This window comes from Bison bison, unplaced genomic scaffold (genome assembly GCF_000754665.1).
Source record: "Bison bison bison isolate TAMUID 2011002044 unplaced genomic scaffold, Bison_UMD1.0 scf7180017864160, whole genome shotgun sequence".
In the NCBI taxonomy this organism is placed as follows: Eukaryota; Metazoa; Chordata; class Mammalia; order Artiodactyla; family Bovidae; genus Bison; species Bison bison.
Window position 1 is genome coordinate 3,651,814 of NW_011494732.1, and position 27,810 is coordinate 3,679,623.

A 27,810-nucleotide genomic window follows, 5' to 3' on the forward strand; every position below is an offset into this window, starting at 1 on the left:
CACTGACTCGATGGACGTGAGTCTGAGTGAACTCCAGGAGTTGGTGATGGACAGGGAGGCCTGGTGTGCTGCGATTCATGGGGTCGCAAAGAGTCGGACAGGACTGAGCAACTGAACTGAACTGAACTGAACTGAAGCACAATAAAAGATTTAACCCAGTTCATGTTCCATGGAGCCATAAAATGACACATGACATTTACGTGATAAGAGATAACTTTTCCTCTTACCACTGTTTGTTCCTTAAGGTTTCCACTGTTCAGTTTCACAACAAGCAATGAAAGCAACGAGTTAGTTGAGTTAGTAAAAAGGATAATCCTTTCTTCTGCTCAACTGGTTATAATCATTTCTGGATTAGAGCAGGTCAAGAAAAACTCCTGAAATATTGGATCCAGATGTTAAAACATGGTAACACTTCATGGTAAACATTTACCTTTGAGGTCGATTTCTCTTTCAACTGGGTTATAGTCATGTGAGGTGTGTCTATTTCTTTCAAGAAATCTATTTTAGGGTTTGGCTTTTCTTTCCTACGGAGACTCCTGTTTCCATGGTGCACTCCCAAGAACTTGTCTCTGTCCCAACTTTCAGAGGAGATGAGTTCTGCAATGTGGTTTCTGACCATACAAAAAGTGGCAGCCTATTTTCTCCAATGTTTGGGTCCCAACAGTCTGATGGAAACCATTGAAGGAACAATCTCACCTCAACCTAGCTGGTTGCACATTGTCTCCATTCGAGTCCACTTCATCCAGCTTTCCTTTCCCTTGGGTTTGCTTCATCTGTTTGAACACTTTCAAATTTGCTTATTTTTCTAACCTCTTTTCTCCTCTTTGGGCAATGCAACTGTTTATCTTGTGGTTTTCATCTTTATTATTCACATTTCCTCACAATGAGTGTTCATTAAAACATTTTAAATGAAGACCTTTACTGTCTTCCTCATCGAGCCCATCGAATCTTCCCATATGACACATTTTTAATTCTTATCACAGAACTTCAGGCAGTATGTGCATTATATTCTGTTAAAAACCCTATTCCGCCCAAGGTTGTCACAATTCAGAGATTGCAGCTTTCAGTGGGATGTTTCATTTAGGGATATATTCATAGACTCACTTTGCTAGCCCGGCAAACACGGTCCATGAGCTTGTATTTCACACCTCATTTGATCTCACAATTCAACAAAAAAAAAAAAGGATAAAAAGAAGCAATTATTTATTTAGATTATGGAATGGATTTTAGAAGGATATTAAATAAGCATAAATTGTCATGCCAAAGCAACAGTCCTTGTCCTTCTAACATCCCCGGGGAGGTCAAAAACAGAAAGTGAAGAAAGAGAAGAAGAGGACGCCAGAATGCCTGATAATTATGTAACTCTGGTTATGTAAGGGCTTTTTTTCTCTTGTAACTTTATAAATCTCTTCTAAAGAGAGCACAGAATTGATTCTCTCAAAACCAAAAGTGATAACCACAGCCTGTGCTTGTCCTTCAATTTAAAACCTCAGCTCTTGATCAGTCCAGTGTTTCAACCAAATCAATTCCATGTGTGTAAACCGTGGAGAAGGCCATTTGAGACCCACACAGTAATTTCTGAGGGTGCACGTCCAGGCAGCCCACTGGGGCTGCTCCAGCACAGCAGGAGGGTCCACTTCTTGTTTCTACCCTCCTGTTTTGCCCCAAGAACCCTCTCTCATACTTGAAGTCTAAGTCGTTTGGGTGGGCCCAGCCATCCCCTACTTTTACAATTGGCTGCAGAGATTGGTTCAGGGTGAGTACGAGATCCACGTTACTCCAAGCAGAGCCAGTGATGAGCAGCCCCAAGACTTGCTGGACACCATGGGACAGAGCATGTTCTCCCTGAAGAGACCAAGCCAGCAGGAAGGATGTTGGGAGCTGCTGATGGTCAACTTGCCACCAGGAGGGAGAGCCTGCTGGAGATGATAGCAACCCAGAGGAAAGACAAGGAGAAAGGTTGTTAGGGATACTGCATCCAGACACTCTTGGTGCCGGTCCCCGTCTTGAACTTTTCCACGTGCTCCTAGGAGCCCTTTTTGCTTGGACTTCATTCATGCAGTAGCTAAGGGCATCAGTCAAAGCCCACCTGATAAACACCTCAGCAATAAAGAAGAAGCAATAAAGAGGAATCCAGTGGAGTCAAAGCAGAAATCAAACCACAATCCTTGACAGGTCCCACTTTTAAAGAGTGTGCCAAACACTGCTAGTTGACCACGCTTCTTCCCTGATAGCAAAGACCTTCTCCCAGTACAAAGCCTGAAAATAACAGCAAATATTCACTTTCCCAGACTGTGCTAATTCTTGAGCAAAGGCATGGAACCCACTGTTTACTGATGATATCTAAAAGGAAGACTTGAAGGGAAAGTCGTCTTTCCAGTTGGAAGGATCTTCTCTCCCGGCAAAAAAAAAAAAAAAACAAAGATACAGGAAGAGAAGCCCCCCTCCCTTCCAGTCTTTGTATACAACTAGATAAGTCTGTGATGTCTGGAACTGCTGCAGCCATCTTGCAGCCACGAGAAAACCAGCTGAAGGATGACAGCCAACAAACTGGGCACGATAGAGTGGAAAGACAGAGCGCACACCCGGTGGCACAACCGTGCTGCCAGATTAACCAACCACGGAAACACCCACCTCCAAATTTCTCGTCACATGAGATCACAAAATCCTACCGTAGCAGCCATTTTAGGTGGCAATTCTAGCACTTGCAACTGAGCCCAAATACGTAAATCCTAAGCTCTCTTCATGTATCAATGCAGGATTTGGGGGAGTTCAGATAGCAAGTAGAGATTTCCAGGGAAATCATGGGTCAACTGAGGTCTCAGACTGAAGTTCTGTCAAGGGATGTAAAGGACAATATCCAGAATGTTGATTTGGGAGTGAGAGGCACCCAGATCCCCTGATCAATACCCCTAATAGAAGGCTTTTTGGTCACTCAACCTGAGTTTCACTTTCCTTTTGAAAGAAATCTTCAAAAGCAGTCAGAACAGAGTTCTAGCTGATGTTGGCTGAGGTCGCCCAAGATGAGACAGCACTCAGCCTAGAGATCCATTGGAAAAGGCAAATTCCACCCAATCTCTCCATTTCTCATGCTCCTACCACTAACCCCCTCATTTATTCATCAAGTGCTCCTTCAGTGCCCAATATCATGGACCTCATAGCGTTTAAAAACAAGAAAAGAGAGACTTCTCTGGCACTCCTGTGGTTAAGACTCTACACTTCCACTGCAAAGCACATGAGTTCAATCCCTGGTTAGGAAACTAAGATCCCACATGCCCCATGGTATAGCCAAAAAGCCAAAAACAAGAACATAAAGAAAACAGGTTATGACGATAGAAGGTGGTAAGTAAGAGATCAGAAAGGGGCTCTTTGCCAACCTGAGAAGTTGGGTCTCATCCTGGCTGAAGGCAGAGCTATTAATGGCTTTAAAACCGGCAGGAAGACTTCCCTGGTGGTCCAGTGGTTAAGAATCCACCTTGCAATGGAGGGGACTCAGGTTCAATACCTGGTCAGAGAACTAAGATCCCACATGCTGCAGGGCAACTAAGTCTGCACATCGCAACTACTGAGTCTGAGCACCACAGTTAGAGAGAAGCCCTCAGGCTGCAACTAAGCCAAAATAATCCAGCCAAAAATAGATAAATATTAAAAAAAAAAAAAAACGGGAGTATGGCATAGCCAGCATTGCTCAGTCAAAAGGGAAGAGAAGACAGGCAAAGAGATCAGAGAAAAGGCTATTGCAACAGGCCTGAGCTCATTCTGCCTGTGGGGAGCCCGGATGCAATATTATTAGCAATAACCTCCCTCTGTCTCCCAGGTGAGCTCAGCACCATAAAACCCAAGGGTGGTATCCGAGCTGGAGAAGATCCACCAACGATGTGAAGTTGACCTAACTTCACATTCTTAGCCCATATGCCAACACCCAGGTGTGATATCTGCAAAACAACCACCTTTAAGCACTAAGAAACTATTACTAGACAGCTTAGAGCCACCCTACATTTGCTCATTAAAAAAGTACTTTTCCCCCTTGCCTCTTAAATCATTTCTATTTTACCCATTTCATTCTTCAGTTCTTCGCTGCCAACAATAACAATAATAAAATTTTAAAATAATGGTTATCAAACCCTGTACCATGACAGATGTGAGTGCAGGTAATTTTTGAGATTGCCAACCTAATCAGGTCATTGATGTAGAAAGAGCATAAAGGATAAAGCCTTCAGCCAGCATCACATCCCGTAATGGAGCCATTCAGAAGCTGCAGGACGGAGCTGCGCTGATGAGCTCAAAAGAACACATCGCCCATTAAACGCAGAGGCATTGCTTTATTTATACACACATTATTTTGCTATCAGCGTCCGCAGCCATCCCCAACAAACGGCTGCCGAGGTACCTTGAGGATCCCAGGGCTTACCTGCTCTGTGTGTCCGGGTGATGGCCCACGCACATGAGGGTGGCTGTGGTCTGAACGCTGTCGTTATCTATCTCTTCCTGGACTGCCCACTGGTCCTCGCTGCTGACTCTCACTGCAGTTATTTTCACACCGGCTGCTGCCTTAATTCTGTCAGGTAGAAAAAAATATATATATGACCATCTTAGTTCAAAACAGAGAGTAAAAACAGGGAGCTAGAACCGATCTCCCCTTTCCTCTGGGAGATGCAAGAAAGACTGCCAGTAAATGGCTTTCCTTCAAAAACTAAGTGTCTTGTTATCTTTACAAGTGCCCCGAAGTAGGAGCTCCAGCGTTCTGCCACATGTGTTAATTTTCTGTTTGATCAGTGTGTTAGGAACCAGATCACCTTCTTCTTCGGGGGCCCTGCAGGATGGAGACAAAACAGACGTGTGTGCCAGGCATGGATAGGATCTGCGGGCCGGTTCTTCCCTGGGGGTGGATGAGGAAGGGTTCTCATGAAGTAGAAGGGTCTGAGAGGCTGCAGGGGCTGTGCCAGCTGCAGAGGTTCTGTGGGAAAGAATGCCAGAGTCTCACTGGGCATTTCTCAACCACCACTGTCAAGGGCACCTCCTCATGTGCTCCAGGACTTTCTGCAGACCCTACAGCCCAGCATGTTCACTCGTAGGCATACGAGCAACAGAAATGCAGGCGTTTGTTTCCCCAAAAGACCTGCACAAGGAAGGTCACGGCAGCACTGTCATATGAAACCCAGTAGGGAAACGGCCTGCACTGTCCATCAAAAGCAGAACTAATAAAATGTACAGTCACCCAATGGAATAAGACAGAAATACCAAGAATAAACAGTGTAGTACCACACGAAACTGGATGCTGAGTTAGTTTCAGATGTACAGCAAAGTGAATCAGTTATACATATATCCCCCCTTTTATCAGATTCTTTTCCAATATATGTCATTACAGAGTACTGAGTACAGCTCCCTGTGCCATACTGTAGGTCCTTACTAGTTATCTATTTTATATACAGTAGTGAGTATGTGCTAGGGCTTCTTAGGTGGCGCTAGTGGTAAAGAACCTGCCTGCCAGTGCAGGGAACGTAAGAGACACGGGTTTGATCCCTGGGTCAGGAAGATCCCCTGGAGGAAGGTATGGCAACCCACTCCAGTATTCTGGCCTGGAGAATCCCATGGGCAGAGGGGTCTGGAGTTCATAGGGTCGCAAGGAGTCAGACACAACTGAAGGGACTTAGCACACATGTGTATGTCTTCCAATTTATCTCCCCCACCTTTTACTCCCTTGTAACCATAAGTTTATTTTTGACATCTGTATTTCTGTTTTGTAGATACATTCATTTGTAGCCTTTTTTTTAGATTCCACAAACCAACTATACCCCAATCAAAAGTAAAAATAAAATAGTGGAGAGAACAATTTAGGAATAAATCTGTGTATACTAACTGACATCTCCAAACAGATATCAATTTAATATTTATTAAAACAAATTTAAATCAATTTTTTAAAAACTACATGGATGAACCTCCTATATTTGGAGGTTGAGTGGCAGATGCCAGGTGTCAAAAAGCACACACTGTATAATCCCATTTATAGAAATTTTGAAACAGTTAAACTCATCTGTGAGGCTGAAGTTAGCATCTGTTACCCTTTGGAGCCAACAGCTGGACGGGCTCCCCCGGGGGGCTTCTGGAGCACCTACAATGTTTGTCTCTTCTTTGGGTGCTGACTGCACTACAGGTTGTAAGAATGCACCCAGCTGTGCTCACCCATATGTAGTTTTCTGTTTGTTCCATGTGGACTCTTATGTACACTCATAATCATTCATTTGGTAAAGAATCTGCCTGCAATGCAGAAGACCTGGGTTCAATCCCTGGGTCAGCAAGATCCCCTGGAGACGAGAATGACAACCCCACTCCAGTATTCCTGCCTGGAGAATTCCATGGACAGAGGAGCCTGGCGAGCTACAGTCCATGGGGTCGCAAAGAGTTGGACACGACTGAGTGACTAACACTTTCACTTTCAATCATTCAGTATAAAGTTCCAAACAAAGCAAGCAGACTTCATGTTGGTAACAGGAATGCAAGTCAAGGCTATGGAGAACTTTCACCCTTGGACGTGACTTCTCCACTGTCCAAGCTCAATGGGAGTTCCCAAGATGAGTTAGACCATTGCCACCCTGGACTCATCTAGGGGTTTTTCCCCCAAAACTCCACCACCCCTCGAGGTGTCCAGGACACAGTGTAACCTGAGACTTTGACCTTGTCTATGATGGGGAAGAGCCTCGGAGTCCAGATGAGCATTCCTCCCTGTTGGACCAATGACAGGTGACAATCCAGCAGCTATGGACAAGCAAGAAAGACACCTGGACTGCAGGCCAGACTCCACCCAGCAGAGACAAGAGAGGGCAGAGACCCACAGCCTCCCCATCTCATCCTTCTAGGTCTCTCCAGCCCACAGCATCTGCCACCTTGTAGGGCAGAAGAAAACTTGCTCGGTGAGCACATCTAAGTGTTTGTGTCTTATATTTAAGCCATCCACTTTAATGGTTTGGTTGTCCACACAAAGATGAACTTTGCCCAAAGATGAGTCTTTACCCTCAACTCTTAGGAGGTGACCGCTAAGCCCTTGTGGTGTTCTACCTGATTAGAGTATCTTTGTTTACCTGGGAGCCCTGGGTCATATGGTATCAACTTGAACCTCTGGAGGGATTAGAGACTAAGGTCAACCAACTAGGCATTCAACCATGTCTGCATGACCAAGCTCTGCACATCAAAGCCTCAGTGAGTGTCTCTAGTTGTGGTTGTGGGTAAGTCAAATCTCTCTGTCTGCTTGGGAAGGCATGCAATGAGAACTCTGAGATCATCAATGCCATGAAACAATTTTCTACCACAGATTATCCACCTAGTTCTCTAATATTGAGGAGACTGTCTTGAGATCCTGTTGCTATATATGAAGCACCAGGAAATACAAAGATGGACAAAGCTTAGTCCAGACCAGTGAGTATTCAATGGTTTTGGTACAGACCAGGGAACGGCTCATCTACCACCTGACCCATCATACTGTAGAAAAAGACTTACTAACAAATGTCAAAATATCTTGGGCACCTTCCATATGCTGAGCTGTCTGATACCTTTCATCATTAATGCATGTAATTCCTATACCACGTGTGAGGGTAGGACTTACTCTCCCATTCAAGGAACTTGAGCTGTCACAAGACAGGCAAATTTATGTGGGTGTGGGCAGCATAGAGAAATGCCATATTCTGCCTTAGCCCTAGGAGATAAAGAAGATTAATATTTGGACAACAAAAGATGCATACATTCTGGTTACTGGAAACTCACCAGCCAAAATATTTAGAAAAGCACACTTACTAATGTTAGAGTTAACCAAACAACTCACAACAAGTAAAGTGCTTACGAGGAAACTGAACCAATGATCATTCAAAAGCATGAATGGCTGCAACTTTGAAGTCAAAATGATCTATGGACAATACTGTCCTCCTGTTTAAACTGTCCTCCTCTCCAAATACCGATGGAGGCACAATACTAGGAGCTGCACGCACCCTGACACTGCTCAGAAATTTTGTTGAATTGTAATAACTAGGATTTCCTGAGGCCACGCCCACGGGTCAGACCCTTTTCCAGGAGCTTTACCCAAAGTGTCTTGTGCTTCACCTGTCTGAACGTTTCATCTCCTAGGAGCACTATGAATGCGGATTGTTATTTCAGGTTCACAAATGAAAATCTGTGACACGGAAAGACTACAGAAAAGGACTGACATCGAAAGCCGATTCCGTCATGGAAGCAGGATCCAGTCTGCCCCTCTGGCAGCTACACCTGAGACACGAGAGCCAGTGTTCACTCCAGGCAATCCAGGTTGGGTCCTAGCCCCGCTGTTCACTTTGTCTGCCATGCTGAGGCTCCTCCTCTCTCAAGAGAGGAAAAAGTAAGGATGGGTGTTGTGGGTTGAATAGGGTCCCTCAAACGTTCAGGTCCACCCAGAAGCTCAAAATGTGACCTGATCTGAAAATAGCATCTTCACTGATATAATTAGTTAAAGGATCTCAAGAAGACACCCTCCTGGATTTAGGATGGGCCTGAACCAATGAGTGGTGTCTTTATAAGAGAACAAAAGGGAGAAGACAGAGATACAGGAAAGAAGGCAATCTGAAGACAAGGGGAGAGATTGGAGTGATCTGTCCACAAGCCAACAAAACCAAGAATGGTGGGCAACCCACCAGAAGCCAGGAGAGAGGCAGGGAATGGATTCTCCTTAAGAGCCTCCAGAGGGAACCAACACTCCTGACACCTTGATTGCGGACCTCCAGCCTCCTAAGCTGTGAGACAGCATACATGCGTTGCTTCAAGCCCCCCAGCTTGTTGGGGCAGCCCTAGGAAATGAATACAGTGACCATGTCATAACACTGATACACAGGCAGAGAGATAATACAATATAAAGTGCTGGCATAGAGGAAGTGCTACATACATGGATATATTACATTATATTACTTTCTGTGAGTAAAGGAGGAAATTAAGAAACTCAGTTGCCTGGGTAAACAGACGCTGACACATTAATAAAACAAACTTACAAAATAAAGAGCAGTATATTCTTTTTAATTTTTTTTATTTTATATTGGAATATAGTTGGTTAACAGTGCTGTGTTAGTTTCAGGCATACAGCAAGGAGATTCACTTATACATATACATGTATGTATGCCTTTTCCAATTATTTTCCAATTTAGGTTGTTACATAATATGGAGCAGAGCTCCCTGTGCTATACAGTAGGTCCTTGTTGGATATCCATTTTAAATACAGCAATGTGTATATGTTAATCCCAAAATCCCTAATTTTCCTTTCCCCTGACTCTTCCCCAAGAGAAGTGAAAATGAAGTCAATCAGTCATGTCCAACTCTGTGCGACCCCATGGACTGTAGCCTGCCAGGCTCCTCCGTCCATGGGATTCTCCAGGCAAGAGTACTGGAGTGGGGTGCCATTTCCTTCTCCAGGGGATCTTCCCGACCCAGGGATTGAACCCATGTCTCCCGCATTGTAGGCAGAGGCTTTACCATCTGAGCCACCAGGGAAATCCTTCCCCAAGAGAAATATAGTCTAATTATCTTTGCTTTGGATGGTTGTGAAATACCAGGCATTCCTGCCTGCCTAGGAAAGCTGGATGCTCCCAGAGACGAAGGTCAGGGAGATGATGGAGTTAGTGATGATGGCAACGAACCAGTTTTAAGAGTTTGGATAAATCACTGAACATCTGTGAGTTGGTTTCCTCATCTACAAAATGTGTGTGATAAGAATGTCTACCTATAATGTTGTTATTATGAAGGTTAAGTGAATCACTGAATATAAAGTGCTCAGAAAAACACCTGGGACAAAGAAATGGATCAGTGTTACCATTAGGATTTTTCTCACCATGAACTACTGCATACTCTCCAGAGATCATACACTTAGGCATCAGGTCCCCTCCCTATGAGATGTCCTGTGAAACTGCTCTAAGTCTTCATGCAGGACCCCAACCACCTCCTCTCCAAATATGATTTCTCTCATCTTAGTCTTTTTCTTTGGCAGGAAATTCCTCTAATATCCCAAGATGGGGCAAACCCTCCATTTGCCACAGACAATTCTTATATATATATATAAAGGTTACTGTAAAGAACATTCAACCTTTGATACTTTGGGTTCCAAGAACATCAGTGCACACCTGACAAATTCTCTGAAATTTCCTGTGATTGTAGTTGACCAAAGAAATAATCCACTTCTGGTTCATATCTACTTAAATGTCTAGAAGTAGGGCCAGGTTTATATGATGCCCCCAGTTCCCTAGCACTTGACTCTGCTCAGCTCTCACATGTGTGGGTTTTGTGCAGTGACAGGCTCTCCTCTATTGGTCACAGTGTGGGTGCAATAGCTCCAGATCTCGCATCCTCATCAACCAAGGAAAGGTAAGACTCTCTCAAGATTTTGTTCTTGACTCCAGAACAAAATCCTGGAGCCAGGTTTTCATTGGTTGAACTTGACTGAGCATTCAACCTTGGACCTATAACTGAGGCCGAGGTGGGGGAAAGCACAATGCTCAGTGGTGTGGCCCATCAGTGACCATCCTGCACTAGGCAAAATTAACCCCATCTGAACCACAGGGAGGGGGGTTAGCGGGGAGTGGCTGCCAAAAGGAAATTCGAGCTACAACAGAAAAAAATGGACGGTGGGAATCAAAAACACAAGCCTGAAGCTAAATTATTGAGGTTCTGCCTCTCTCCTACATGGAAGTTATAAAATTGTCCCTAAATCCTAGTTCTCAGTCCAAACCTTTCCCAATTTTAGATCCTATTTGTTACAACAATCTAAGCCCAGAAAAATCCATGCCTTGAATATTCATTAAGTTTGTTTTAGAGAAATATTTTTAGGCTTAGTGATATTCTTGACTCTTGTTATTTAAAAACTACAATAATCTAAGCCTTGTGACAACGATTAATGGTCTCAGCACTGTGATGAGTTTGAGGGATTTGGGGGCTGATCAAGGGAAAGATACGACCACAAGGTGGCAGTGGCGCGCAAAAGCCTTACCTGGGCACAGATTCGATAGGTTTGCGTGTTACTGTAGGAGTCCCTCACAGCCTACTGCTATGGCTACTGCTAAGTCGCTTCAGTCGTGTTCGACTCTGTGCCACCCCATAGACGGCAGCCCACCAGGCTCCCCTGTCCCTGGGATTCTCCAGGCAAGAACGCTGGAGTGGGTTGCCATTTCCTTCTCCCTCACAGCCTAAGATCCTCCAAACTATATGGGGGCCACTAGCCAGAAGGGAAGGACGGCAGGGAGCCCCAGGGAGAGGAGAATCAGAGAGGGAACTTCCATGTCACTGAGCCGAACGGGTGGGAAACCTCCAGGTCAAACAGCTCCAAGCACCACAGCAGCTTGGAGTCTTAAAGCTACAAGGTCTATCGCTAACAGATGTTGGGAACAGTTCTGCAGGGCATGCAAATCAAGCGAGCTCCAAATGTCTAATATAACATGCTTATTTCCAGTATATTTAAAACAACTAGATGTGTAAAAAATTGAGTTTGACTCTTAAGCTAACAGGTCCTAGTCTACTGTGAAGAAATAAACAATATAAGGACCAACCTACAGGGATCACCTCTGGTTCATTTATACAACTATTTCCTGACATTCACCAAAAGAAACTTATAATTATATTTCCATAGGGTCTTCATCATATAACTATTTGTTTTCTGTGTTCTCCAAGTTACATGATTACATAGACAAAAATAACACGGCAAGCTAAGAAACTGTTAGATGAACAGAGCCTTCAGGAAACCAATCCCCACCCTCACTTGGCGTTTGAATGACAGTGGCACCAACTGAGCATCTTCTGTCTTTTGGGGAGTGGGGTCGGACCTTGCTGATTGTCAGCTATAAATACAATGCCAGTGCAATGCAAATCTATTGCAAAGTGTAAATGCCAACCTTGGAATACGGAGGATTGACAAATGCCAACCAAGCTACTGAGAAAAAGGATCCAGCAAAGGATCCACCCCCTTTCAAGAGATACTTACTGACGGTTCACAAGTGAAGAAGGGGAAATCAACGGGAAAAGAGATAAGTGCTTCAAAAGAGAGCGGCTTGCGTAGCAAAGCAGAGTGAAGCTCTTGGGGAAATTGGGGAAGCCTTGAAATACTTCCTCTAAGCTGGCCCTTTTTGAGATCCTACTGACAACATCAAGTGTGAAATGAAAAATGCAACACCGTGCAGTTCTATAAAATTGAAGGGAAATAACAACAAAACACTGTCAAGAGGCAATGAATGCATTCTTCATTCTGAGCAGCACCGAAAGGGAATTACTGGATTTTGTTTACTTGTTTATCTTTATTTCATTTCTCAAAGAAGAAGAAAAATCCCAATCAGGTTTCGTTTTTCTCATGACTTTCTATATGATTTTATGTTCCCATTTTCAGTGGATTAGTTTCCATTGGCCAGATATACTCAAATTAAAGAAAAACTTTCCATAACACACTTGTAGTTTTAAATGTCAATGCTCTGAAAAGTGCATATTTTACGTATGTGAAATATACTAACATTCTCTATTGGCGGGGAACTGGCTTCCTCATAGCTCCTAAAACAGCACATGACTTCCTGCCTTTAAACCTTTGCTCATGTTGTTCCCCTCGCCTGAAAAGATCTCCCTTGACACCCACAGGACTCACTCCCTCATCTCCTTCAGGTTCCGGCAAATATCTCTTTGAGCCTTTCCCAAACCACCCAATCTAAAATAAAGCCCTATCTAGTACCCATAGACTTTGCTTCTGTTGTTTATTCTCTGTCTCTCCCGCTGGATGGAAGCACCAGGAGACTGGGTAGAATTTTTTTTTTTAATATTGTGTTTCCTGCTTTATCCATTGTTCTGAGAGCCACGCCAGGGAAATTGGAGGTGCTTAATAACTGTTGGTAGAATGAAAGGTCTCTATCTAACCATCTATCTCTGGGTGCTCCATAAATATCAGACCTTCAGGGCTAAAAATGCCCAGTAAGAGATAAAAACTATCAAGAGCAGGGGACAGAGTTCAGGCATGAGAACTCTGGACCAGAGGTTCTTAGACTTTCAGGCCATCAGAATCGCCGAGTTACAGCTATCTGGACTCCACCTCCAAAGACTGCGACTCACTGGGTCTAGGCCGGAGCCCAGCAGTGCTGTGTTTTTAAACAGGCTGCCATTCTGATGCAGGTGGTCCCCAGAACAATCCTTGGATAACAGTGCTTGGGACATATTTCAGACAATCACATTCTGTCAAGGAGAGTAACACCAAGGAACATCTGGTGTTCAGCTCGCTTTCTGAGATAAGCCCAGCCCTGGGCGCTGGAGCACTTTCAGGATGAGCTTCGGCAAAACTGTAAAGATACTTTTAATTTGGATCCTCCCAGCAAACCACTTTCTCTGTGATAAATTAACCACAGAGAGAGGCATGAATCTCCGACTAGGCACCTGAAGGCTGGCAAAGGCAGGCTCTGCTGAGAGCTCGTTGCAAACCATGATTTAAACCTGGGAGAGATTACAGGACAGGGGAAAGAGTCAATGCAAGGAGCCTGCCATGCCCATGACTGCAGAGCAGGTGGGGCTCCCTCCTGTCCAGGTGGCTGAACCTGGACCCTAAGGATAGATACTTTTGGTCTCAGTCCTAAAGAGAGCAGGAGTCAACTTGAAGGACAAACAAACAACCCGTGCTGGAAACCCTTCAGAGCAGAGTCCTCGAAGGCATGGATTTCAGCTCTGAGGACAGGCACGCGCAAAGTGGGGTTTTAATTCCAGTGAGAACTTCCCAAAGCAACACGTGCTGATTCCTAAGGAGCTATCTCCCGCCTCTTATCTCACTGTTTAACCTTTCACCTAAGAAAGCTAAAAATTCATCAAACTATATATATAGCTTTTGACAAATCGGAAATTTGACGAATGGCTCCCTTCTTTTGCCTTCCTATGGCATCGAGATAAGTATATCCAAAACTCTGCCTTGGCCCCCAGACACCCAAAACCAGCCAAAAATGACTGCCTCCAGCCTAGGGCATGTCTTCCTTAGCCACTTACTTATTTACTTCTGGTCCATACCAGGTACAACAGACGATGGAGTGGTCCACTATGAACCCGGACTCCAGGGGATCACATCTTTTAGAATCCTTTCCCCTTGAGTGTGGGAGGGCCTGTGCTTCCTACTGATCAGAATAGTATGATAGACGTGATGAAATGTCATTCCGTGGTTCCATTACATTTTATAGGACTCCATCCTGCTAGTGGACTCACTCTGCAGAATCTCTCTCCCAGGTGTCTTCGAAGGAGTAAGCAGCCATGTTGGGAGACCCACGTGGCAAGGAGCTTGGGTAGTCTCTAGCAACTGAGGCCCAACAGTCAGTAAACATCCGGGGCCCGAAGTCCTACAAGAGCAAGGAAAGAAACTCTGCCGACACACCAGTGAGTATGGAAGAAGAGTCTTCCCCGGCTGAACCTCAGATGAGAATGCTCGCGTTTAACACTGGGATCCCCAACTCCCAGGCCACAGGCCAGTATCAGGCCATTAGGCAGTTTTGTTCTATGGGAGCCTAGGATTAATTAGGAACTGGGCCACACAGCAGGAGGTGAGTGGCAGACAGCTAGCAATCCAGGGACTCTCAGCTGTATTTACAGCCACTTCCCACTGCTCTCATTACCACCTGAGCTCCACCTCCTGCCAGATCAGCAGTGGCATTAGATTCTGGTTGTTGTTTAGTCACTCAGTTGTGTCCAACTCTTTTGCCACCTCATGGGCTGTAGCCGACCAGGCTTCTTTGTCCACAGGATTTCCCAGGCAAGAATACTGGAGTGGGTAGCCATTTCCTCCTCCAGGGGATCTTCCAGACCCAGGGATCAAAGCCGCATCTCTTGCCCTGCAGCTGCTAAGTCACTTCAGTCGTGTCCGACTCTGTGTGACCCCATAGACAGAAGCCCACCAGGCTCCCTCATCCCTGGGATTCTCCAGACAAGAACACTGGAGTGGGTTGCCATTTCCATCTCCAATGCATGAAAGTGAAGAGTGAAAGTGAAGTCGCTCAGTCGTGCCCGACTCTTAGCGACCCCATGGACTGCAGCCCACCAGGCTGCTCCGTTCATGGGATTTTCCAGGCAAGAGTACTGGAGTGGGGTGCCATTGCACTGCAGGCAGATTCTTTATTGTCACTGGAGCGCTTGAATCGTCCTGAAACCATCCTCCCCACCACATTGGTCTGTGGAAAAACTGTTTTTCACGAAACTGGTCCCTGGTGCCAGAAAGGTGGGGGACCACTGATTCCAAGGAGTATGGCCAGGGATGCCAAATGCTCTGCCGTGAACAGAATAGCCCTGCCTCACTCCAGATCCAATAGTTCTCCCACTAAAAAACACTGTAGGCACCTGATATTCAGCCTCCTAGAGATAATAGGCCCACCACCACCTGCACACATGCCTGGGATTATCTTTCCCTGGCAAACTGGACCCCAGGCTGAGCTCCAGACACTCCCTCACTACTCTGCCCTTGGTCCCATGTGAAGCACATGCTTATTTTTCAGCATCAGTGGACAGAAGGGGAAGCAGCTCCCTTGCAAACTCTGGATGTGCTGTGTCACAGCCGTGAAGCCAGTACCTGCCACAATTTCAAGTCCATTTTTGTCCCACTGTGAGGAATATCAGAGAAGGCAATGGCACCCCACTCCAGTGTTCTTGCCTGGAGAATCCCAGGGACGGGGCAGCCTGGTGGGCTGCCGTCTATGGGGTCCCACAGAATGGGACATGACTGAAGCGACTTAGCAGCAGCAGCATGAGGAATATAGTGTGTTCATCCACTTCACTTCTTTGTAAAGCCCCACTGTTGGCTCCACCATGAAAACCAGTCCCCCTTCAGATCACATTTAAACATCTGACAAGATGAAACACAGAAGGCTTTATCCTCAGATTCCCAACCATTGTCTCAGATCATGTCCCATGGAGTGAAGTTAAAGACAGTGTGTGCCTCTCTGAAGTAGAACTGTTCAAAACACAATAGAGAAACACACACACACACACGTGTGTGCACACACACACACCATGAGCAGCACGTGGCGGGGGCAAGGAGGTTATTATTTTCTCAGAGCTCAACAAACGGCTTCTCATGATCCAATTAGCAAAGTAATATTGTTTTATGGGAATCTAGGATTAGTCAATGTACAGCAATTAAGAACCAGAAATGCTTTTGCAATGAAAGAACTGGGAAAGCAGATAAGTCAGACTCAGGGCTTTGGAATTCAAATGTGGCCAGGAGGTATTTGATTTAATTTACAATCTACACACTGTTTATCTATTACATGTCAGGCATTAACCACCTACTATGTGCAGGAGAAATACACAGTTCTACGAAACAGACAGATGGAATATGAAGTTAAGACTACTTTCTGACTTAAAATTTTGACTCCAAGAAAGAAAAAGGACACTTAAGATAACACACACATCCTAAAAATATGGGGGTGGGTGTGGAATGGACTTCAGCTCTGTGACCTTGGGAAAGTCATTTAACCTCTTTGTGCCTCAGTTTCCTCATCTGTAAAATGGGACTATTATTACTACTATACCTCACAGGGTCCTTGAAAGGATTAAATGGAGACAGTGTATACAAAATTCTTAGAACAGAGTTTGGCATATAAGGACTATGCAGACTTCACGGTGCTGGTGGTAGTGACAAGAACATTCAGATGCTGGCCCTTTCATAAGCCAACTCAGCTCTAAATGCTGACATTTCCAAGAATCATCCCCTTGGTGGTAAAATGCTTCAGAAACAGTCTGAGAAATGTAGAAAAACTGTTGTGAGAATTGTCCAACAAGCTCCCAATACTGGCCATCTGATCCACAGAACACCAGAAGGTGTACAAGTAGAATCTACCCAGCATTCACCGCCTCTCCTGGTGCAGTGCACCTACCTGGACTTCTCTTGGGATCCACTTAAGCTCAGTCCAGGTGCCTCAGGCTAGGCTGATCCCACCCTCGGCTTCAAGGGGTGGTATGCTGTAGCCAATCAAAGCGTTGTGTCCTCCTGGACAGTGATTGGTCCAAGGCGGAAGCATGTGACTCAACCCAAAAAATCAGGATGTCTCATCCCCCTGGCCATAATTGATTGGCCCACAAATGGACATGTCAACCATAAATTTTCAGGGAGTGTTGAGTCCAGCTCTCTTTTCACTAAGCAATAAGTGTTCCAAGAGCCCACTACCTTCCTGAGAATAAAACCAACAGGGGAAAACAAAGGCAATAGGTGGAGAGAGATGGCTTCTGGATCCAGTCAGACCTGAGGCTGTCTTTCAGTTACATGAGTCAGTAAATTCCCTTCAAGCCACTTTGAGTTGGATTTCTTCTATTAATATTTGCATTTGCAAGTGCACTGACAAAAACAGCCAGGACCTGACATTTCTACCACTCAGAGGACCAAATAAAATCCTCCCAAAGTTCACAGATGATACACAAAGTTACCACCACAGATGGAGGAAGGATGTTCAATATTTCAACCATCATTGTAAGCACAGAAAGCAAATATTAAACAAAGGGAACCTACAGAAACAATCAGAGATCCTCTCCCTTTGTGATATCCATCACTTCAGAATAAATATTAATAAACAAACCTAAGGTATAAAAATCAGTTCATAACTCAAAAATAACCTGACCTTTTATGAAATTAAACTCACTTTCTGTCAAGCCTGCTATTTTTTAAGAATGTTTGATGATAAAAATCTTCAAATGCCTAGTAAAGAATCATTTCATTGTAATAATTTAAAGCATTTTGTGAGCCACTATGAATTTTTTGTCTCCAACCTGGACACAATCAAGGGATCAACCTGGTACATTGAATATTTCATCTCCATGAAGACTTGTCATTAATTTTCAGTAACTTGGTATTTACAGCTCCTGAGAAATAAATACACACACATATATATACATACACATCCATTTCCCAACTTCATCTACCATCTAGAGTATAACGATCCACAAAGTAATTGTTTACAAACAGAACTTTCCAAGTTCCAAGCGAACACCTGAAATCACCTCTTAGAAGTCTCAAAAGAAATCAAACTCAGTGCATCCAAAACTGAACTCACGATCAACTCAGCCAAAAATAAAAGTAAAAGCCGCCTCATTCCTCTTGCCCACTTTGAGAGAAGACCACTCTCTTAGTGCAGGATGCTATAACAAGATACCACATCCTGGGTGGCTTAAACAACAGAAATTTATTTCTCACACTTTGGGAGTCTAGGAAGTCCAAGATCAAGGTGCTGGCAGATTCAGCTCCTGAGAGCCCTCTTCCTGGTTTGCAGATGGCTGCCTTCTTGCTGTGTCCTCATGTGGTAGGGAACAGAGAGGTGAAGAAAGCTCTCTTGTGTCTCCTCTTGTAAGGGCACTAATCTCATCTGTGAGCTCCACTCCACCCTCATGAACTAAATACCTCCCAAAGGTCCTATCTCCAAATACCATCACACTGGGCATTGGGAATCCCACATATCCATGCCGAGTGGGGAGGCAGGGGGATGTGAAAATTCAGCTCATAGCAACCAGCATACATCAAATTGCTCAAATCAGAAACCCAGGGATCAACCTTGACACCCTTCTTTCTATAACGGGCTCTCATGTCTGGTCCATTAGCAAGTCCTCTGCCATCGTCCTCACCACTCTACAACCACTGCTAGAAGTCACAGAGCAAGCAGGATGATCTCTCCAAATCCCAAGCCATCAAAATGCCAAGCCTAAAACTCTGCACTGGCTACCACCATTGTTATAAAAAGTCCAAGACCCTGCATGATCTCAACCATGATTGAGAGATCATCAAACTGCCCAAAGGAGGCAGTGGATAGGCTAATAGCTTTGTGGCTAAAGGCACAGACCCCAGAACCAAATTGCCTGGATTCAAATCCTGGCTCTACCATTTATCTACTCTGTGAACAACTAAGCTGACTGAGCCTCAGTTTTCTCATCTGTAAAATGGGAACATAGTAACCATCTCATACATGTCATGGGAGGATTGAATTTTAAGCACTTAGCAGGTATAATTTTATCTTTTTAGGATTCTGCTCTGTCCTCGGAAGACATAGACTTTCCCCACATATGGCTATACTCACTGGTCTCTGTTTCTCCCACAGACCCTTTTGCTAGCCTTCTCTTCTTATCCAGTACAGATAGAGGCCGATGGCTGTGCACAGCATCTCTAGAGGCCCTCTTGTCCTCCCTCTGGCTTCCAGCTGGGTTCCACCAATAGAAGGCACAGCAGATTAGATGATGAGAGGAGAGAAGTTGGGGTACTGATACCCTGGCTTCTTCCTGCTGGTGATGGTGGCTGAGCTTCCTGCCCTGTGAGCATGGCTCCTGTGGTCCAGCCCTGTCCCACAACCTCCACTCTCACTGGGTTCTTGCAATTCCTTCCCTCCTCTTGGGCCAGTTACTGCCTTGGCCCTATCCCCACTTAGTCAAAGCCCCCATGAAATTCCCTTTGGGTTACCAGCCCTTTCTCATCTGACGCCAAATGCTTCAGGCCTTTGTAAAGCTCTTCCTTATGGCTGAATTTTTTCCTCACACCATCGCCAACCTCCAACAATCCATTTCATTCCTTTCCATCCTTCAATTCTCAATGGACACCTCCTCTGGGAAGCCTTCACAGGTACACAGGACTGGATTCCTTTTTTCTTTTATTGCACCTTGATTTTTCCCTTCCTAGCACTTATCACAGCTAATATTAAATAATTATCTGTACATTTCTATATACATTATGGTCTTCAGACTCAAAGACTCACCCCAGCAGAGACTACATCAGGCTTGTTGTGATCACGTCCCCCACTTCCTAAGCTGCTTTGCACGCACGTTAGGTACTCAGTGTGCACTTGTCGAATTAACCAATCACACAATGAAGTGCAGCCCGTCCCTGCAATTGGAATGATGGGCTTCATTACACCCAGGAAGAAACGAAGCAGTGATGTCCAGCCCAAGCCACTTTTGCTTCTAAACCTAAGGCAGACGCGCCCAAAAGAGACCTATGCCCGCAATCTCTGCTGCTAAGTGAAAGTGTTAGTCGTGTCCAACACTTTGCAACCCCATGAACTGTAGCCCACCAGGCTCCTCTGTCCATGGGATTCTCCAGGCAAGCATACTGGAGTGGGTTGCCATTCCCTTCTCCGGGGGATCTTCCCAACACAGGACTCGAACCCAGGTCTCCTGCGTTGTAAGCAGATTCTCTACTGTCTGAGCCACCAGGGAAGCCAAGATGCTAAGATGGTTACTGATTATGAAACTTCTCTACTCAAACTTCATGCTGGCGCCTCTATGGCAACTTTGGCCACCAAGGCTGGCTGAGGGGTAGGGAAGCTGGCATGGATTTAAAGGCCTCGAGACTAGTGGTGACCCCACTCTCGCCTGGCACTTACAGTAGCAGCTGAAACGGCGCCTCATTTTCGGTTACCCTCCCCAAATGCCTGCTGAGGGCTTTCACACGTTATCCCGTTTGTTCCTCATGAAAATCTGCGAAACTGCTACAGAGAACGAATCACACACCCACAATCACACAAGTGGGCAGACACAGAACTGGGGCCGCCCCCTGTGGTCACGGGTCCCAGCCCACACAGCTCCTCCGGCAAGGACGCCAGCCAGACGCCCCTGCTGGCTCCGCATCCTCAGCACTGTTTGTCAGGTGAAGTGTTCCAAACCCCTCCCCGGGCCTCTTTAATCCAGATGGAAACTGATGGGAAGAGCAGTGCCACAGTGGAGTTGAGAGCACACCTCCAGACCCCAGTGCCCCGGGCCAAAGTCAAGTGTTGACACTTCCTACCTATGTAACTTAACGCTAATTATTTTAGTCTCTTCAGACCCGTTTCCTGTCTGTAAAACTGGGATAAAGTGTCCACTTGGAGGGCAGCCTTGAGTACTAATTGCATGAGTGTATTTACATCCACAGTAAGATGCCTGACCTGGCTTATAGCAAACAAGTATGAATCACTCATTCTGTGTACCTTCTAACCATCAACAGCTTGACTGTCCCCATGAGATAACCGTGAGCCTCAGGGTAAGGTGGACATCTTATTCCACTTCATTCCACTCCCCCCCAGTCCGTGGATGGAAGGGAAGACCCATAATGGGTGTGAACATCAGTCTACAAAGTCATTATTTTCTTTACTTTCTAAAACTCAAATTAACTGTGATTCTCTGTGTAGCCAGGCTGATTTAAAATATAAAAACTGAGGGACTTCCCTGGTGGTCCAGTGGCTAAGATTCCACTTTTCCAATGCAAGGTGCTCAGGTCTGATCCCTGGTCAGGGAATTAGATCCTACCACATGTCGCAACTAAGACCCAGTGTGTCCAAATCAATAAAAAATTAATTAATTTAAAAAATAACTGAAAGCAGTCTTGCCTGAGATTTTCTCCTCCCCTCCAGGGATGGAGGAGGAATGGGATTCTGTGTATGGACAAAGATGGGAGGGAGCAGAGGGCTATGAGAACCTCTGTCCTTTACCTGTTGTCCCTGAGATATCCAACACGGTGGCGCCCATCGCTCCTTGGGTCAGAGGTGGGAGTTGGGGTAGAGGGGTGGCTCAGCTACTTCTCTGCCAGCCTTGGGCCTAGGAATCTTCCAGAAGGCTGCCCATGTCCCAGCTACTCTGACCCATGGTTGTTAACTCAATTGCCCCCGGAACCAGACAGGTTTGAAGGTGAGTAGCTGGGCAGGTAGATGCTACAGTGAACAGATGACTAACTCACTTGCCCCAACCTAAGGGGATACTGGTAAGGAACCTCTGTCTTCAACTCTGCAAAGGAGACCTCCAGTAACAAGACCTTCCATCCAGGCAATTTTGCCCAATATGTAACAACTTGGTATCCATTGAAATGCAATGGATCTGTAGCCTGGAGGCTGCTTTGTGGGAAGCATTTCCAGAGGAGTTTTTGCTTTCTCTCCACCCCAGGACAATGTTTCTCCATTTACTCAGTTCAGGAACACAGTCTCCCAAGACCAAGACCACACTGACATGGTGTCAGACACATACACCCACACATACACTATTGTGCAGTCAAGTCCTTGTTTTAATCCTGCTGTGACAAAAAGTGATCCATTGGTTCAGATCCTACAGATGCAAAGGAAGCAGGGTAACACATCAGTTACCTTCAGCAGTAACTATGTGAGCATCAAAGACCAGGGAGACAAAACTCCAGGTGACACTGTTTTGCTTGGCGTCCTGCCAGGGACAATTCTGTCCTCTACACACAGACCAGAGGCACATCTGCTCCTTAGTGAACCAACAATCAGAGAACCCAGCTGGGTCCCTGTCTTCTAGGCTCCTATATTTCTAGCTGTGTTTGTAAAAGAAGATACAATGTTACAGAAAAGTGAGAAGCAACCATATTTCTTAATCTTCCTTTTGAAAATGAAACTTTCTGTGCCATGGACCATGAATGTACCCTGAAGGGGAAAAGCAAGTGCCGTAGAGATCAGATTTCTGTCTGGGGTATTCAAAGTCATGGATAACATAGCCGAGGATGTTCAGAACTGTCTTAGGCAAAGTCTTCCCTATCCCACAGGCTCCTTAACTCTGCCATCTCTTCAGAAGTATCCTTCAGAGATGGATTATAAATATGACACATCCAGGGTGTAGAGAAAAGGGGACCCTCCTACACTGTTGGTGGGAACGTAAATTGGCACAACCCCTATGGAGAACAGTATAGACATTCCTTAAAAAACTAAACATAGAACCACCATATAATCCAGCAATGCCACTCCTGGGCATACATCCAGAGAAAGCTCTAATTCAAAAAGTTACATGCACCCCAGTGTTCACAGCAGCACTATGTACAACAGCCAGGACATGGAAGCAGCCTAAGTGTCCATCAACAGAGGAATGGATAAAGAAGACATGGTGCACCTATACATGGAGTATTACTCAGCCATAGAAAAGAATGAAATTTTTGCCATAGAATAGACCTAGAGATTATCATACTAAGTGAAGGAAGTCAAACAAAGAAACACAAATGTCATACGTCACTTATATGTGGATTCTAAAACATGATACAGATGAACTTATTTACAAAATAGAAATAAACTAACAGACATTGAAAACAAACTTATGGTTACCAAAAAGGAATGGGAGGAGGGATAAATTAGGAATTTGGGATTAAAATATACACACTACTATATAAAAAATAGATAACCAACAAGACTTACTGTATAGCACAAGGAATGGTACTCAATATTTTGTAATAATCTATACTGGAAAGGAATCTGAAAAATAATATAATATGTATATATACATGCATATATATGAATTGCTTTGCTGTACAACTGAAACTAACACATTATAAACCAACTATAATTTAAAAAATACTACTGATCCAGAGGCATATAAGAGAAGAAGTCCCAGGTCACAGCTGGAGATTTATCTCAAACTTGGATAGCAGTTCTCCATGTGATACTAGCTAAATCATGACACTGCTTGGTATGACACCAAAACTGCATTTCCAAGGTACGTTCATCTGGGGAATTGTTCTCATCTCTGCAAAAGCAAAAACTCAATCAGATAGCACTGGATCTGGGAAAACTCTCCCCTTTTCTGGTCCTCTTAAAAGCCAAGATTATTCCCAACTTGGAGCCTGGCACTCATTGCCGGTGCCCTCTCAACTCTCCCGGGGCTCTTTCTTTATGTCTCGCTGTCTCACTCAATTCAGCCTCTTCATTTACTGATGTACCCTGTCGAGTGTCCACAGGCATTTCAAACAGCAACAAACAGGTCATTAAGTAGAGAACAAAAGGCAACAATGCACTAGGAACAAACAGGCAAAAACAAGCAGAATCTACTCATTTGCTCTTGTGATGGGCATTTTTTCATTAGCCAGCAGTGCTGCAAAATCACTTTTAATACACTACTCTCCGATTCAGAAGATATCAAGAGCCCCAGTGCTGAGCCATGTCCAGACTATTCTTGGCCAGACATTCTTTCTCCTCACCAGCCAGCTGACCTTCCCTCCCTTCCCCCATGGGTCCATCTGAACTTGGCTCCATTCAAAATCCTCAAGTACTCCAGTACTTGGGTTGGCTCAGAAAATAGGAGCACCATAAACACCAGAACACCAAGAATTTCTCTGGGCCACCCCTGTGAGGATACAGCTTCACAAGGTCAGAGAACTACATCCTCCCCTACTATAGAGTCACTGCAATATCAGTACCGGGCAAACGGAAAGCACTCAAATACCTGTTGAATTAATAAATGAATGAGGGATTTCCCTTGTTGTCCACTGGCTAAGACTCCGAGCTCCCAATGCAGGGGTCCTGGGTTTGACCACTGGTCAGGGAACTAAATCCTGCATGCTGCAACTAAGACCCAGAGCAGCCAAATAAATATAATTTTAAAAATAATGAATGAATGAATTTCACACAAGAGAAATAATATGTGACACTGATTTGCCTCCCATGGGTTAAATGAAAAATATATTATTAAGACCTTGGCATTCATACATGTATATGTATGGCTGAGTCCCTTTGCTGTCCACCTGAAACATCACAGCATTGTTAATCAGCTATATTCCAATATAAAATAAAAAGTTTTTTAAAAAGATGTTGGGATTCGATGGAACCTTGTTTAAATAAATTGCTCATAAAGGAGAGGTAAAATATAAATAAATAAATTGCTCATATTTCCTTTAGTTGCCAAACCTACTCTAAAGTACCAGAAAGTCACAATAATAAAAGCATTTTTCCCTGGGAAACTGTAGCCTGAGAGTTACATCAGGTCTGTGTTGAACACAAATTTTAACCGCATCTGCTCTCATGTGCCCTGGAACATTCTGTCCCATTAGTAAAAAGGCTCCTTCTGGACAGAAAGTGCAAGGGGCATTGACCACCACCACCTTAAGGATACACCAGGCAGCCTCCAGCTGCCAAGCCCCTTGGCAGGATGGGAAACAAGGGGCTCGGGGCAGGTGGGGGAGGGTGGCCTCTCTTGAGAGTCCAGAGAAGGGAAGCAAAGAGCTGGGGACCAGGTCCCCACCATCCTTGGTCTTTCAGCTCTCGAGAGGCCACAGACAATTTTGTTTTGTTTTATTTTTTTTAAGTGACGAAGGGGAGAGCTTAATTGGTGGCTTCAAACTCAATTTCTTTTTTTTTAATTTTATTTATTTACTATTTTATTTCTGACTGTGCAGAGTCTTTACTGCTGCGGGAGCTTTTCTCTAACTGCAGCAAGTGGGGGCTGCTGTCTAGCTGCTGTGAGCATACTTCAGGTTGTGGTGGCTCCTCTCCTTATGGAGCACACGCTCTAGGGCGAGGCCTTCAGTAGCTGCAGTTCCTGGGCTCCAGAGCACAGGCGCAGTAGTCGTGGCTCACGGGCTTACTTGCTCTGCGGCATGAGGGATCTTCCAGGATCGGGGATCGAACCTGTGTCTCCTGCATTGGCAGGCGGATTCTTTACCACTGAGCCACGAGGGAAGCCCACACACAGGTTTTTATCCCCTCAAATGTTGTCAGGAAAGAACAGAGATAAAGACCAAGCTTTCATGTCACCAAATTTTATTACAGAGTTCTTATACCTCATACAGTTTTAATGGCTGAAATTAAATATTAAAATAATGTTTATTTTTAACAATGCTTTTAGGATGTGGAGCAAACACCTCTACATGAGAGGACACATAAGAATATTTTAGGTTATAGGACAAGGACTTGATATTAAGTTGAAAAAAAAGAGTTCTAATCTTTATCAACCATTTTGATTAAATCGGTGGAAAGTTCCAGTTGAGTGTTTTAATGTCTTTAACCTTTTCTGACACTTGCAAATCTCTCCCTTTAAATAAAGAAAACTAATGACCCCCCAAATCAAGGCATTTTAGAGCCTGCCACCTTCTAGCTTGAATGTTACAACACTGGCTTTCATGCATAATTATTATTACAGTTGTCTTCCATTTATAGCAAAAGAGACTGGTTTTTCCATTTATAGAAGAGATATAAAGCTTCTGTTTTAGGTCAATTTAGGGAAAAACATGAGCTGATTTAAAGAACTGAACATCAGTACTGCTGTTATACAGGGTTTCACAGGAGGCAGGCACAGTGATAAAGAATTCACCTGCCAAAGGGGGTGATGCGAGAGACTTGGGTTAGATCCCTGGGTAGAGAAGATCCCCTAGAGTAGGAAATGGCAACCCACTGCAGTATTCTTGCCTGAAAAACCCCATGGACAGAGGAGCCTGGTGGGCTACAGTCCATGGGGTCGAAAAGAGTCAGAGACAATTGGGCAACTGAGCACCACACACACACACAGTGAAAGAAATAATGACATCAGATGGGGAAAAGACAATGCAACTGCCCAGTCTCTTTGGTCAGGATTCCCGAGGCGACGGGTTTATGTGATAAACCCATTCCTGCCATAGCTACCTGTCTAGTCTAATGTGAACTAGAAAAACAGAATAAAGCCAGAAACTCAAGAGATTGATCTTCTGCCTTAAGGAAGCAAAATAACACTTTCTTTACAGATAAATTTATTTCCTCCCCCCAATAGGTATTAATTGAAATGACAATTGTTAAGGGAAAAGAGTTTGGGGTGGTGGGTAAGTATGGGAAAACTGAATCCTGGGAAACACCAGTTCCAGGGATGACATGGACCAGCTCTCACAGGCAGCCTCACACCCTGCATGGCCATGCTGCAGCTGCACCCAGGGGTCTCTGAGCTGCAGATCAAAGAGCCATTTTCCACCACAAGAGGCGGTCTCCCTGTCTGGCTCAATTCAGCTAAGATGAGAGCAGAGGAATCTGAGAATTTCACTCCAGGGTGGGTTTGCTCAACAGCTCAGATGAAAGAAGGAAATATATCTGGAGGAGGAATCAAGCTGCTCACAAGAAACTGAGTTTATCTTCAGTTGTCAAAGCACTCCGCTGGGGAGCACACAGCCTCCTGCCTTCACCTGTCTACGTCTCCTCTTGTCTCTATCACTAGCGAACAGCTGAGAATGGAAGCCACAAACAGAAAGGATTTTCAAGCAAAGACAAGGCAAAGAAAACAGATTTTTCAAGAGCAAAACACCCACAGCTTTCACAAATTTAGACTGAGCTAGAAAAATCTGAAACACATTTCAAAAACAATATTATCAAACTTGGCTTAATGGAATTTCTGGGCATCCATTTACAGCCATCTTACCACCCATGTAGGGGAACAATATCTAAGCCACTCTAATGGCTTCATGATTAAGAAACTGAGGGTTGGAGAAGTGAAGTAATCTGAGTAAGGACCTGAAGAGCTAGGACCAGAACTCAGATACCCAACTGCTGGCTGTCTTTTTTCTCGCCATTCAATGTCATGGGTCATTAAGAAGGCAGCAAGAATGCACCTTATTCATTCTCTTGCACCAAATGTCCTGTTAAGAATTATTATCCAATATCCTGGGACCATCTCTTGGAATGAAAAAGATAAAACCTACTTGAGATTACTTGGTTTTATCTTTTTCATTCTGAGAGATGATCCCAAGATATTGAATGATAATTCTTAACAGGACATTTGGTGTAAGAGGATGAAGAAGGTGCATTCTTGCCACCTTCTCATTAATAATAAACTATGACAATAGATGGCTGAAAGAAAAGATACACAGCAGTTGGACATCTGAGTTCTGTTCCTGGCTCTTAGGTCCTTACTCAGATCACTTCACTTTTCTGACTCTCAGTTTCTTAACCATCAAGTCATTAGAACAACTGAGATGTACCCCAACTAGAGGCTTCCCTGGTGGTGCAGTGGTAAAAGAACCCACATGCCAATGCAGGAAATGCAAGAGTAGGAAATGGCAATCCACTCCAGTATTCTTGCCTGAAAAATCCCATGGACAGAGGAGCCTTGCAGGCTACAGTCCATGGGGTTGCAAAGAGCCAG

General features: G+C 44.6%; 1 protein-coding gene across 1 annotated transcript in view; it reads right to left on the reverse strand.

Moving 5' to 3' along the window:
• Positions 1-27,810, reverse strand: part of TMEM132B (transmembrane protein 132B) — a 226,281-nt gene that overhangs the window by 166,530 nt on the left and 31,941 nt on the right. The window contains 1 exon segment of the mRNA XM_010841407.1: positions 4,412-4,558. Within this exon segment, the coding sequence (XP_010839709.1) occupies positions 4,412-4,558 (147 nt within the window).